The sequence below is a fragment of the Salvelinus alpinus genome, chromosome 17, assembly GCF_045679555.1.
Source record: "Salvelinus alpinus chromosome 17, SLU_Salpinus.1, whole genome shotgun sequence".
NCBI classification, from domain to species: domain Eukaryota; kingdom Metazoa; phylum Chordata; class Actinopteri; order Salmoniformes; family Salmonidae; genus Salvelinus; species Salvelinus alpinus.
The window spans coordinates 12,535,135-12,550,626 of record NC_092102.1 but is presented as its reverse complement, the minus strand read 5'-3'; the positions used below and the strand labels follow the sequence as shown (position 1 = coordinate 12,550,626).

The 15,492-nt window shown below is 40.2% G+C and overlaps 1 protein-coding gene across 1 annotated transcript; it reads right to left on the bottom strand.

Moving 5' to 3' along the window:
* Window positions 1-2,634: 2,634 nt before the first annotated feature.
* On the bottom strand, window positions 2,635-7,056 carry LOC139542143 (ankyrin repeat and SOCS box protein 8-like). The gene is made up of 4 exons (XM_071347228.1): window positions 6,918-7,056; window positions 5,947-6,163; window positions 5,540-5,644; window positions 2,635-5,141 (listed from the first exon to the last, which is right to left on the bottom strand). Exons 2-4 carry the CDS (start codon window positions 6,073-6,075, stop codon window positions 4,506-4,508), a joined length of 870 nt encoding a protein of 289 aa, XP_071203329.1. The 5' UTR covers window positions 6,076-6,163; window positions 6,918-7,056; the 3' UTR covers window positions 2,635-4,505.
* Window positions 7,057-15,492: the final 8,436 nt, after the last annotated feature.

The following is a 15,492-nucleotide window of genomic DNA, read 5'->3' as shown; positions in this document are numbered from 1 at the left end:
AATGTACAGTAGTATTGAAAATTTACAGTAGCACTAATGTGAAGAAAATCCAGACATTGAACAGATGTGAGTGAATGATAACTACTGTATTGTACAGTTTTTAAGGAAGGTAGTGTGAGAGAGTGCTGAGAGGGGGCCTTCTTCCTCTCTGTGTTGCTTTAGTTTCCTTCTAGAAATTCTCCCCCTTTTTTTCTGGTCTCCACTAGCTTCTATAGCCACCACGTCAGATTCCAAAGCCACAAAGCCAAAATTGGAAAGATACATGATTTTTTTGGTCTTAATTTATGGTTAGGCATAAGGTTAGCAGTGTGGTTAAGGTTAGGATTAAGGTAAAAGTAATAATAATAATGTAAGATGATCAATTGTAGAAATGGGCAGGGTTTATGAACAAACCTTTTTTCTCTCGCTGGGAAACGAACGTCCTGTCTGTGTCGGGATATGGGGCCAAAATATAGCATTGGAAATATCTCGAGACAATACCTTAGTAACGCAACAAAGGATTATTATTGAGTGGTACTTTTGAACCTGCTCAAATGTCATCAAAGGGGAAGCAGCCAATTAAAACAAAGGCGGGATTTGAAATGTGTCCAATAGCTTTGTGTTTTTACACAGTGACGATAAAGTTAAAAATTAGAGTGGCAGCCACTGTAAATACAGATAAACAGTGAAATATGTTGTTTACAACAATTCAACTGTCATGTCTTCAGTGGTGCCACACCAACAATGGCATACAAGAGTTTACTGTATTATCCTGTAAATAGGATGTTATTTTGACAGATGTATACAAGTAGAGTATATACTTCTCAAGATGTTGTTAAACCAATCTTTCTTTCTTGTCATATTTTCCCAATAACACAACATTACTGAAGATTATTAACACGTTTTTCAATGCTATACTTAGATCTCCTGCTATTGAAGCAAATACAGATTTATTCAATGCCTTTAGAAAGTATTCACACCCCTTGACATTTTCCACATTCTGTTGTGTTACAGCCTGATTTTTAAATAGATTAAATTGAGATGTTGTGTCACTGGCCTACACACAATACCTCATAATGTCAAAATTGAATTGTTTTTAGACATGTTCACAAATGAATACAAAATATAAAGCTGAAATGTCTTGAGTCAATAAGTATTCAACCCCTTTGTTATGACAAGCCTAAATAAGTTCAGGAGTAAAAATTGCATAGACTCATTCTGTGTGCAATAATAGTGTTCAACATGATTTTAGAATGACTACCTCATCTCTGTACCCCACACATACAATTATCTGTAAGGTCCCTCAGTCGAGCAGTGAATTTCAAACACAGATTCAATCACAAAGACCAGGGAGGTTTTACAATGCCTCGCAAAGAAGGGCACCTATTGAAAGATACAAAATTACATTTTTTAAAAAGCTGACATTGAGCACAGTGAAGTAATTAATTACACTTTGGATGGTGTATCAATACACCCAGTCACAAATATACAGGCGTCCTTAACTCAGTTGCCGGAGAGGAAGGAAACCGCTTAGGGATTTTACCATGTGGCCAATGGTGACTTTAAAACAGTTAGAGTTTAATGGCCGGGATTAGAGAAAACTGAGGATGGATCAACAACATTGTAGTTACTCCACAATACTAACATAAATGACAGAGAGAAAAGGAAGCTTGTACAGAATCCAAATACTTCAAAACATGTATCCTGTTTGCAATAAGGAACTAAAGTAAAACTACAAAAAAATTGGCAAAGAAATTAACTTTATGTCCTGAATATAAAGCGTTATGTTTGGGGAAAATCCAACACAACACATCACTAAGTACCACTCTCTATATTCTCAAGCATAGTGGTGACTGCATCATGTTATGTGTGTGCCTGTCATTGGCAAAGACTAGGAAGTTTTTTTATAATAAAAATAAACGAAATAGAGTTAAGCACAGGCAAAAATCCTAGAGGAAAACCTAGTTCATTCTGCTTTCCAACAGACACTGGGAGACAAATTAACCTTTCAGCATGACAATAACCTACAACACAAGGCCAAATATACACTGGAGTTGCTTAATAACAAGATGACATTGAATGTTCCTGAGTGGCCTAGTTACCATTTTTACTTAAATTGGCTTGAAAATCTATGGGAAGACTTGAAAATTGTTGTTTAGCAACTTGACACAGCTAAAAAAATATATTAAAAGAATAATGTGCAAATATTGTACAATCCAGGTGTGCAAAGCTCTTAGAGGATTACCCAGAAAGACTCACAGCTGTAATCACTGCCAAATGTGATTCTAACATGTATTGACTCAGGGGTGTGAATACTTATTATATGAGACATGTATTTTTATTATCAATACATTAGCAAACATTTCTAAAAACATATTTTCACTTTGTCATTATGGGTTATTGTGTAGATGGGTGAGAATATTTTTTTTTCCACTTTAATAAATTTGGATTTCAGGCTGTAACACAACAAAAATGTGGAATAAGTCAAAGGGTATGAATACTTTCTGAAGGCACTGCTGCAGACTAGACTCCTGCTGGACAATTTCAATATTGCATGTGATGAAACTACATGCACATGATAAGTTGTTGCCAATATCCCTACTGGAGTTTTTGGTGTCTAAACTAAAATAACATAAAAACAACAGAAATGCGGTACATAGTATAAGGGAAGGCGTTTACTTTTTTTTTCATTATTTAACAGAAAAATGCACTTTGTAGGTTTACATTGGTGTCTAAGAGAACCAAATTAACTATCAATATTATGCATGTACACACCTGGCAAACAAGCAAACAGAAACAAGCACATTAAACAACTGTCAAAAATGTGTCACTTGAGTTTCACTACAAACTAAAGTACATTGGTCAAAGCTTCTATAGTTTATATATTTTAAATACAATTTTAAAAAAACATCCAAATTCATGCCACTATGACAATTTCTACTATTACTGAAAGCTTTTGCCTAAAATAAACAATTTTGAAAAAGACCTTTATATGGTTTGCTGGTTACATTGTTTATGGTCACATTTAAATCTGTGGTGCACAAAGTTTTGGACCAAAAAAAGCACCATGGAAAATCCTGATGTAAAAATTATAAAATAAAGGTTTACCTAGTCTCTATAGAAAACAAAATATCTATGTATTCTTCAATAGTTGGCTGTACATCAGCATACTTCAACTAAAATAAGCCAACGTACACTGTACCTTTTCCATTCAAAAACTTGTATAGAAAACACAAATAGCAAATCACATTTTCACACTTATATATTTGACAGGCTGGCATTTCCACATATTTAGCCCAGGAAGCAGGGTTGGGGTCAATTCAGAATTTCAGAATTTAATTCAATTCATCCCACGAATTGAAAATTGAATTCACCACACTCGACAGGAAGCAGAATTTGCAATGAATTTGAATTAAAGTAGAATTTAATTAAAAAACAATTCAAACTTAGATATGAAACATCAAGTCTCAGTCCTTTGACAAATATTTTGCCAGAAGCATCTGCCACCTCTTACTAAAGAATACAGATACCATTTCAAATATTTGCTTTATTATAACTCACAGATGTTTGTATTTTTGTCATGAGATGTTCTGAGTGGTTGAGCTAATGCATTCTGGAAAACATGTTTATTTTATCTAATAACATGTAAGTGAATTTGAATTATTATAGACAACCTTCACAATGATCTTACAATATTCCAAACCACTATAATTATGATAAACTCGTTGAAGGATAATGAGTTTTAAATATAGTATTGGTAACCATACATGTCAAAATAAACATGTGCATAATGACGTATGCAATAAATTATCCATTTGAATTTATTTATTTTCATTAAATTATACTTAATTTAATTCAAATTCTGCTTCCTGTGGGGTGTGGCCAATTCAAATTCAACAATGGAATTAAAACACCAATTCGCAACTTAATTCAGAATTTACCCCAATCCTGCCAGGAAGTGCTATATGATACAGATGATTTTGTTTTACAGTCACATATCTGTTAATCAACATTATGTAACAACATTACCTGGCACACTGATCTCTATAATATATTAGTGATTTTAAATATGTCATCTACAATTGTTTATTATTTTGTAACACGAAGAGTGATTATACTCAGTTATCATGAAATGCAACATTGAATGAAATGCAATTCCATATTTTACACTATGTTTTTTGGGATTGCAAGGCTGATTCTGCAGACCCACTGACGAAGAGGGAAGCACTGAGAAAAAGCGAATCACTCAAATTTTACACACACACACAACAACCACATAAGAACTAAGTACTTCCTCATCTCAGTGTGACCTTTTGGACTGCCTACAACACCTCATACTATCTAGAATCAACATCATTCCTCATTAAGGAGAAACTTTGTCAGAATATATGCATCATAAACTATTAAATGGGTGAGATAGGTGCGTGCAACTCTTGAGCTAATTTGAGCTAAGCACAGATTTCCAGTCTGAATACGATTGATAGTGATTACACATCCTGTCACCTCTAGTCCCACCCCTTGTAAGTTCAGTCTCTCAGCAGTAAGTACTCTTTGACCGACTCTGGTAAAGGCAGCTCTTTGACCGCAGTGGGGAGGAATCTCACCCCCAGGCTCTGTCTGACAGCACACCGTGACAGCGCGCGTAGCGTCGGTGCTTCAGCCACCATACTGGTCAGCTTGGCCAGGAGCTGGGGATCCTTACTGAGCTCCCTGGGTAAGGTACCATCTGCCCGGCGGATCTCAAACCTCCCCGCTGCCTTATAGAGCAGCTCCAGACACTCCTCCTCCTGCTCTGCCCCCAGGCCCCTGGCAAGTAGGGCCACCAGGCGAGAGATGGGTGTCTGGCCTTTTAGGTTAGTAACATGGACCTGGCCTCCATATTCTAACAGAACCCTCACACTCTCTAGGTTGCCTTTCATGGCGGCCCAGCTTAATGGAGTGTCATTGTTGTAGTCCCGTGCGTTGGGGCAGGCACTGCTCTCCAGCAGAGCCCTGACGCACTCAGGGTTGTCCTTGAAGGCCGCCCAGTGTAGCGGGGTGTCCTTGTTGCCGTCCAATGCATTGGGCTGGGCCCCGTACTCAAGGAGGAGTTCCACACAGCCCTCGTCCTTCTCTGCTGCGTAGTGCAGCGCTGTGCGGTTGTAGCCGTCCAGGGCATTCACCTGAGAAGACAGGTAGGGGATTCACAGAATACAATAAAACTTTGTTAGTCCATTTGAGAAAGGGAGAGAGAGCATGGTTTATTTTACAATTGGAGGCATTACATAGTAACAAATAGCAGCTATTATAGACCTAAGTTCACAGATAAGAGATTCACTATTATTTTCTGAGATTCAGGTGAAGGGGATTCAAGTGGGAGTAATCAAGAGCAGGTTAGATGTATCGATGCCTGCAGCATGTACAGTATAAAAATAATAAAAAAATATTACCTCAGGATGTTTAACTTCTTTTTTTTTTTTTACATTACAACATAACACCACTAGCTAAGCAAGTAGCTAAATCATTTCAAACAAAGTTCAAGTTGGATGAGTGAGAGTTAAAAACATGCCACCATACATACCTCTGCTCCTTTCTCCAACAACAACTCGACACAGTCGGCATCCGCCACCATACAGGCACAGTGCAAGGGCTTCAGAGTGCCGTGCATACGGTTCACGTCAGCTCCCTGAAGGTAGACATGCAATTGTGTCATTTTCAACAGTATGCAAAATATGAATAGATACCGATACCATACACAACAAGTCATATTCAACTGAATAACATCTCAAATTTGTGGCATAGTTAAAAGATAGCAATGAAACTACAAAACAGCGACACAATTAACAACGTGCAGAGAGAATGTGAGGTTGAGGGAGTTCTTTTACTACAAAGAAGTCAACTCTGACACAACAAATTAGATAAGTACAGTGGTGTTTGTGTTAACATTTCATCTCTACAGTTCAAAGATAAGCCAACCAGCCAACCTACCCTTCGAATAAGATCCTCCACATTGTCGTGTGGGAAAGAGCGAATGGCAGCAATGGTGCGGATGAGCCGCTCGGACAGGGAATATTTACTTTGAATAGATTGCATGATGTACCACATAGTAGAGCTCATGTGGAGCTGAGGAACATTGCACCCAGGCTGGGGTGCACTGACGCCACACGGTCTACAACACCTGGCTGGCCAAGTTGGAGTTAAAGATCTGAAAGAAAACACAATGTTGGTATTATGGTAAAGAATTAGAGGTGTTCACTTTGGAGAGACATGCTTGTTTTTATCTAGGTCTACAATATATTATAGGAAATCAATTACGTGCATGGGTATGGCAATACCCCTCTGGTGAATTTGTAAATGTGACGTTGACTGACATTGACATTATGTGCATCAAATAATAACAACTCTCTTTTGACACCTGCCACACAAACTGAATGGCTACTACTCTGTACACGACAGCTATAATTTCCCAACCTAGCAAAAGTGTTTTTAGTTTTACCTGTGCATCATTTGGCAAAAAGTAGAAACTTTGCAATTTAGCTTGTTAGGTTAAATGGTAACGTTAGCTAGCCTGTTAACCAGCTGTTGCAACACGTCAACTAGCAGCTAATGCTGGCTACTTAGTGGCCAACTACTAGTTAGCTAACTTACTTGCATTAGCTAAGTTACCATTATATACACAATCAAACTAAGCTATCTAGCAAAATTCTTAACCATAATTGCAGTTGCTAACCAAAACACAATTTAACTTAACTAAATGTCGCGACCTCAGCAGCAGTAACGTTAGCTAGCTAGCGTGCTAATCGGCTCGCTGTTTTCCACTCCAAATGACAGTTCACGCTAGCAAAGATGACCAGTATTATACATTTTATTGATTGTGAAGAATGTATCAAATATTTCCATAGTTTGATTTAAAATTCAAGTTGCATCGTTGGTATGTCGATATTTTGGGCCCTACATACCGTTTATGGTCCACAGTTTCAAGGAATGCGCTGTCCAAGCTTGACAAAAACAAGGAAACGGCAACGTCATTTAATTTGCTGCGAAAACATGCGACTGGGCTACGCCCACAAAATATCAGCGGTGGAAAAAGTACCCAATTGTCATACTAGACTAGAGTAAAAGTTAAGATAGTTTAACAGAAAATGACTCAAGCAAAAGTGAAAGTCACCCAGTAAAATACTACTTGAGTAAAAGTCTAAAAGTATTTGGTTTGAAATATATTTAAGTATCGAAAGTAAATGTAATTGCTAAAATATACTTAAGTAAAAGTATAAATCATTTTAAAATCCTTATATTAAGCAAAGCAGACGGCGCCATTTTCTGTTTAAAAAAAAAATGTATTTATGGATAGCCAGGGCAACACTCAGACATCATTTTCAAACGAAGCATGTGTGTTTAGTGAGTCCGCTAGATCAGAGGCAGGGGATGGACAGGGATGTTCTCTTGGTACCTGCGTGAATTGGACCATTTTCCTGTCCTGCTAAGTATTCAACATGTAACCAGTACTTTTGGTTTTCAGGAAAAATGTATGGAGTAAAAAGTACATAATTGTCTTTCGGAATGTAGTGAATAAAAGTAAAAGTTGTCAAAAATATAAATAGTAAAGTACAGATACCCCCCAAAACGACTTAAGTAGTACTTTTCTTTCAAGTATTTTTACTTGAAGTACTTTGCACCACTGTAAAATATACACAGGAATCTTCTCTGACTTAGAATTTTGTGTTTTTGTAATGTTATTCAGCATCTTACATGTGTTATTTTAATAGTAACAGACTTCATGTAGTGCTGGCATTTATCACATAGTAGCTATGCTTCCTCTCCAATAATGGGCATCAGATGGCTCCATTGCTCTCTCTGGGAAGCACTTTAAAGGTTGACTGCTTGGCAGTGCTATGTTAAATACCTTGTAGTGAAATGCAGCACAGGCAATGCCCATCAATGTGTGTGTGTATGTGTCAGATGTTAACATTGCGTGAGCCATGACATCTATCTATCTAGACACAAACGTAATATTTGCTGACAGATTGAATCATTACATACCTTCTCTATTCTTTCGTTTCCATTTCTGTTGAAGCTATAAACTCAGGGGCACTTCACTGTATAACCTTGCTTAATATGGTGCTTATCACAAAATTAGTAAAACATTTTGACAATTTTTTTTAGATGTAAGTGGTAATTTCAAAACTCTTACTACAAAACTGATAACACTTGTAATGCCCTGTAACAACAGTCAATGTAATAACACTGGTTAATGTAATAGCTTTTCTAAGTGTGATAACTTTTAAAATGTTTATGTAATAAAACCGGTTAATGTAATAACTTGCCGGATAACGTAATACACATGTTGAATGGATAATGTAATAACTTTTTCCACTTAATTTAAAACGTTATTATGTTATCTGGTGGTTATTATGTTATCAGGTGAGTAACAACATTTGTTATTAATAACCTAATTACTGCAACTAATCATATAATAACATACCAAAATCAATGTTTTTGTTTATTATTTCACTCATTTTAATGCACATACCACCCTCCACCAATTGCAATCACACATGCAAACCTATGTGTGTACTTATACACAAACACACTCACAATCACACATTGAAATGTACACATGTAACAGTTGTTAAAAGACTGTGAATTTCACCAGGTTCATATATTCATATTAGTCCAGGCAACATGTGAAAATTTAGTTTACTTTATCATAAAAGCATGAAACTTCGTACACTTGTATTTTGGGGCCAATGATGTATATAAACCCTGCATTGCTGACGATATGCATTGGCCATTGAGAGGTTTGAAGCCACAGGTCGGCCATATTGGCACTCCCCAGTAGGAGCAGTCTTCCATAGGAATGAATGAAGTTCTACAGTACTTCAGTTAAATGTTTTCTAAGGGTTAGGATCATTTTCCACCAACATACACAGAACATGGTTGCCATCTTCTCAGAATATAAGACATTAATGTTCTAGACACGTTTCATGGGAACGTTGCAAGAACATTCATGTGTTTAGTTTTCTGAGGGTTAAGAGAATATTCAATCAATGTGTATCAGTCATCAGGACGTCACCTGATGGTCCCAAACCACTGATCCATTCACAGCTCTTAGTTTTTTGGCAAGGTTAGGAACACACAAACACACACACACACTGTCACGCCCTGACCATAGAGAGCCCTTGGGTTTCTCTATGGTGCAATAGGTCAGAGCGTGACTAGGGGGTGTCGTTGCCTCTAATTGGGGATCATACTTAGTGTGGTCCTTTTCCCACCTGCATTTGTGTGGTTTTGTTTTGTTTTGGTTTAGTGCTATGTGCGCTACGAACTGCACGTTCGTTTATGCTTTGTTGAAGGTTCACTTTAATAAATATGTGGAACTCTACTCACGAGGCGCCTTGGTCCGCTCATTATGTATACAACGAACGTGACAGAATATCCCACCACTAAAGGACCAAGCAGCGTACCATGGAGGTAAAGGAGAGCTGGACAGGCGAGGAAATAATGGGTGGATGCGAGACCCTTCCTTGGCGGGAGTCACCAAGGAGTATAGAAGGACAGCGACGACGTCGGGGTCCGCGGCCACAGAAACCAATATATTTTTGGGGGAGGGGGGGGGGGGGGGGGGGGGCACAAGGGGCTGTCAGTCGAGCCGAGGAGAGAGCCAGAGACCGTCGATGGAGCTGTTGGATGAGGGAGATCAGAGAGAGATGTTGGTTAGGTGTATTCTGGCACTTCAGGCACTCGCCCTGCAGAGCGTGTAATCAGTCCGGTGCCTCCTGTGCCGGCTCCACGCACCAGGCCTCCAATGCGCCTCCCCAGCCCGGTACATCCTGTGCCGGCTCCCAGCTCCCCAGTCTGGAACTTCCAGCGACGGTTCACAGTCCGGAACTTCCAGCGACGGTTCACAGTCCGGAACTTCCAGCGACGGTTCACAGTCCGGAACTTCCAGCCACGGTTCACAGTCCGGAACTTCCAGCCACGGTTCACAGTCCGGAACTTCCAGCGACGGTTCACAGTCCGGAACTTCCAGCGACGGTTCACAGTCCGGAACTTCCAGCGACGGTTCACAGTCCGGAACTTCCAGCGACGGTTCACAGTCCGGAACTTCCAGCGACGGTTCACAGTCCGGAACTTCCAGCGACGGTTCACAGTCCGGAACTTCCAGCGACGGTTCACAGTCCGGAGCTTCCAGCGACGGTCCACCGTCCGGAGCTCCCAGCGAAGGTCCACCGTCCGGAGCTCCCAGCGACGGTCGACGGTCCGGATCTTCCAGCGACGGTCGGCAGTCTGGAGCTCCCAGCGACGGTCCGGAGCCTCCAGTGACGGTCGACGGTCCGGAGCCTCCAGCGACGGTCGAAGGTAGACATGCAGCCTTCCTCTGTAGGTAGCCTTCCTCTGTGCCGGTGCTCAGTCCAGGCACGGCGTTCAGCCCGGCTTCAAGGTCAGATCTGCGGTCTGAACGGGGGCTCCGCACCGGAGACGCCACCGACGCTAGTTGCCCACCCTAACCCTCCCCATCCAGGTTCAGGTTTTGCGGTCGGAGTCCACACCTTTGGAGGGGGTACTGTCACGCCCTGACCATAGAGAGCCCTTGGGGTTCTCTATGGTGCAATAGGTCAGAGCGTGACTAGGGGGTGTTCTAGTCTGAATTTCTATGTTGGTGTGAGTATGGTTCCCAATTGGAGGCAGCTGATGATCGTTGCCTCTAATTGGGGATCATATTTAGTGTGGTCCTTTTCCCACCTGCATTTGTGGGGTTTTGTTTTGGTTTAGTGCTATGTGCGCTACGAACTGCACTTTAGTTTATTCTTTGTTTGTTGAAGGTTCACTTTAATAAATATGTGGAACTCTACACACGCTGTGCCTTGGTCCGCTCATTATTTTATACGACGAACGTGACACACACACACAATGCTTTTAACTTGTATATTTGACACACGTTGACGTAAAAATTATTACATTGTGGATATATACAGTAATTATTATCCAACATTTCACAACCTCTCCGTCGTCTTCTTGAAATGCACTTTGAAGAAATTCTCAGCTCTGTTAAAAGTACACATAAGAAAAACGATTTTATTGATCACAGTGATTCAGGAGTAACTGTAAAATGTTTCACCCTGAAAAAGGCACAGTGATGCCGAAACATTGGTGTTTTACCCATTCAATTACTGGGAGTTTATATATAGAGTGTGCGACTCTCTTTATTTATTTTTCTATCTTACAGCTTATTCGCCGTTAGTCAGCATCTCTACACTAAATTATTTTTCTCTGGGTGTGCTCCAGCTTTATAAAAGTACACTTAAGAATAACTATTTTATTGATCATAGTGATTCAGGGGTAACATTAAAACAGGGTGAAATGTTCCCTGGCTAACCAAACGTATGGCTCCTGCCAAATGCCACGCCCACAAACGTTTCTTCTCCACGATGAGTCTGGATTTGAGTCCCTCCTAGATGATTTCTAGAAAGCAAACACATTCTAACCATTCTGATTGTCCCAGAAACCGATGGGTTGGGTCAGAGCCAGAACACACTTGGGTAAAGCGGCACATCGCCATTGGCTTTGATACTCTGATTGGTTAGAGATGATCCAATCGCTGATGACTTTGTTTTGTACAACACCCCTCATTTTGACGTCACCATAAATGACTTCAACGACGGCAGTCTCAGACTGAAGTATGTAGCGAACGATAGAGCAGAGAGCAAGTTAAATGCCCCACCAACGTTAGACCACTATACAGAAAGCCATAAAATTGGTGAATGAAAATCAAATCAATGATGGGTGATTACTCAGACTGGCAACTGACACAGGCATGGTGGTGTAGCAGAAAGATCGGAATGCTGTGAATCAAGAGATTGTGAGTTCAAATCACAGGGGACGACATGTTGAATAATAATGAATGTATATATGAGCATGCACAATGTAATCATGTATGTCAAAATGTGTCAAATATATACATTGAAAACACTATGTTAAAACAACTTTGTGTGTCCCTAACCTGGCCAACAGACAAAGAGCTGTGAACGTAACAGTGGTTCACCAAATCGGGCCTTGATGGGCTCAGCAAAAGTAACAAGGAGTGATGTGTGGCCAATTAGTGGGTGCAGCCGACACACCTTAACACACTTAACAAGATAGAGAGAGTTTTGTTGGCGTTGAGAACGGAATGTATATGTTTTTAAAAAACATTCTCTGAACGTTAGTAAAGTTTTCTGTTTTTTATGTATTTTTTACCGTTCTCTGAACAATCTGAGAACATGAGGAAACCTGTAGGAAATGTTATGCTGAAGTACTGAAATTGCCACAGAAGAACATTGTTTCTTAACCTTCTCTGAACTATTTGAGAACATTTGTATTTGTATTTATTAATGATCCACGTTAGCTGCTGCCAACAACATTAAGGCAGTTATAAACAATTTATTTTGTAATAAAATATTACATGACATTACAATTCATAACACTTTACCCAATACATTCAGTGTATTCCCTCAGGCCACTATTCCACTATCACATATTTCAATACAACATCAATGTGTACGTGTGTGTAGAGTGCTTGTCTTATCATGTGTATGTGTGTCTGTGCCTGTGTCTGTCTGTGTGTGTGTCTCTTCACAGTCCCTGCTTTTCCATAAGGTGTATTTTTGTTCTGTTTTTTAAATCTGATTCTACTGCTTGCATCAGTTACCTGATGTGGCCATGGCTCTATGTAGTACTGTGCATCTCCCATAGTCAGTTCTTGACTTGGGAATTGTGAAGAGACCTTTGGTGGCATGTCTTGGCATGGGTGTCCGAGCTGTGTGCTAATAGTTTAGACAGACACCTTTGTGCATTCAGAAAGTCAACACTTCTTACAAATACAAGTAGTGATGAAGTCAATCTCTCCTCCACTTTGAGCCATGAGAGATTGACATGCATATTATTAATATTAGCTCTCCGTGTACATTTAAGTGCCAGCCGAACTGCCCTGTTCTGAGCCAATTGTAATTTTCCGAGGTCCCTCTTTGTGGCACCTGACCACAAGACTGAACAGTAAAGGTGCGACAAAACTAGAGGACTTGCCTTGTTGATAGTGTTGTTAAAAAGGCAGAGCACCGTTTTATTATGGACAGATCTCCCCATCTTAGCTACTGTTGTATCAAGATGTTTTCACCATGACAATCCAGGGTTACTCCAAGCAGTTTAGTCACCTCAACTTGCTCAATTTCCACATTATTTATTACATGATTTAGTTGATGTTTAGGGTTTAGCGAATGATTTTTCCCAAACACAATGCTTTTAGTTTTTGAAATATTTAGGACTAACTTATTCCTTGCCACCAATTCTGAAACTAACTGCAGTTCTTTGTTAAGTGTTGCAGTGATTTCACTCTCTGTAGTAGCTGACCCATATAGTGTTGAGTCATCTGCATATACAGTGGGGCAAAAAAGTATTTAGTCAGCCACCAATTGTGCAAGTTCTCCCACTTAAAAAGATGAGAGGCCTGTAATTTTCATCATAGGTACACTTCAACTATGACAGACAAAATGAGAAAAGAAATTCCAGAAAATCACATTATAGGATTTTTTATGAATTGATTTGCAAATTATGGTGGAAAATAAGTATTTGGTCACCTACAAACAAGCAAGATTTCTGGCTCTCACAGACCTGTAACTTCTTCTTTAAGAGGCTCCTCTGTCCTCCACTCGTTACCTGTATTAATGGCACCTGTTTGAACTTGTTATCAGTATAAAACAACAAGACAGACAAAACCAAACGAAAAAGAAAAGGGATCGGTGGCAGCTAGTAGGGATCGGTGGCAGCTCGACGAACGCCGAGCACCGCCCACCGCCGCCCGAACAGGGAGAGGAACCACCTTTGGTGGAAGTCGTGACATTTGTGGAGTTTGTGACAGGAAATGGAATTCGTGACAGGAAATGGTTGTGAGATATGCTTCATGCATCGTGCATTTATCCCAAAAAAGAATGTGAGGCAACAAAATGTCAAACCAGTTGGAGAATGTTCCCAGAACATTACCAAAATTTTACCATGTTTGAACTTTTAGGAACGTTCTGGAACTTTTATGAACGTAAATATATTTATTTCGTTGTCAAGTTCTTTAAATGTGCTGAGAACATTCAAAAGCCAACTATCCTGCACCATTCCCAGAAAGTTGTATGCAAAATAACCATAGGAAAACCACGCTCTCACCAACCTCTAAGTTTCTCAGAATGTTATGTGTTAGCTGGGTATCCAGCACAAGCTACCTTTTTGGTTAACCACCTAACTGAGGAACTCAATTTAACCTTGTGCAACACCCTAGATGCAGTCGCACCCCTAAAAACAAAAAACATTTGCTCCCTGGTATACAGAAAATACCCGAGCTCTGAAGCGAGCTTCCAGAAAATTGGAATGGAAATGGCGCCACACCAAACTGGAAGTCTGCCGACTAGCTTGGAAAGACAGTACCGTGCAGTATCGAAGAGCCCTCACTGCTGCTCGATCATCCTATTTTTCCAACTTAATTGAGGAAAATTTGAGCAATCCAAAATGTATTTTTGATACTGTCGCAAAACTAACTACAGTGAGGGAAAAAAGTATTTGATCCCCTGCTGATTTTGTACGTTTGCCCACTGACAAAGAAATTATCAGTCTATAATTTTAATGGTAGGTTTATTTGAACAGTGAGAGACAGAATAACAACAAAAATATCCAGAAAAATGCATGTCAAAAATGTTATAAATTGATTTGCATTTTAATGAGGGAAATAAGTATTTGACCCCTTCTCAATCAAAAAGATTTCTGGCTCCCAGGTGTCTTTCATACAGGTAACGAACGGAGATTAGGAGCACACTCTTAAAGGGAGTGCTCCTAATCTCAGTTTCTTACCTGTATAAAAGATACCTGTCCACAGAAGCAATCAATCAATCAGATTCCAAACTCTCCACCATGGCCAAGACCAAAGAGCTCTCCAAGGATGTCAGGGACAAGATTGTAGACCTACACAAGGCTGGAATGGGCTACAAGACCATCGCCAAGCAGCTTGGTGAGAAGGTGACAACAGTTTCTGTGATTATTCGCAAATGGAAGAAACACAAAATAACTGTCAATCTCCCTCAGCCTGGGGCTCCATGCAAGATCTCACCTCGTGGAGTTGCAATGATCATGAGAACGGTGAGGAATCAGCCCAGAACTACACAGGAGGATCTTGTCAATGATCTCAAGGCAGCTGGGACCATAGTCATCAAGAAAGCAATTGATAACACACTATGCCGTGAAGGACTGAAATCCTGCAGCGCCCGCAAGGTCCCCCTGCTCAAGAAAGCACATATACATGCCCGTCTGAAGTTTGCCAATGAACATCTGAATGATTCAGAGGACAACTGGGTGAACGTGTTGTGGTCAGATGAGACCAACATGGAGTTCTTTGGCATCAACCCAACTTGCCGTGTTTGGAGGAGGAGGAATGCTGCCTATGACCCCAAGAAACCATCCCCACCGTCAAACATGGAGGTGGAAACATTATGCTTTGGGGGTGTTTTTCTGCTAAAGGGA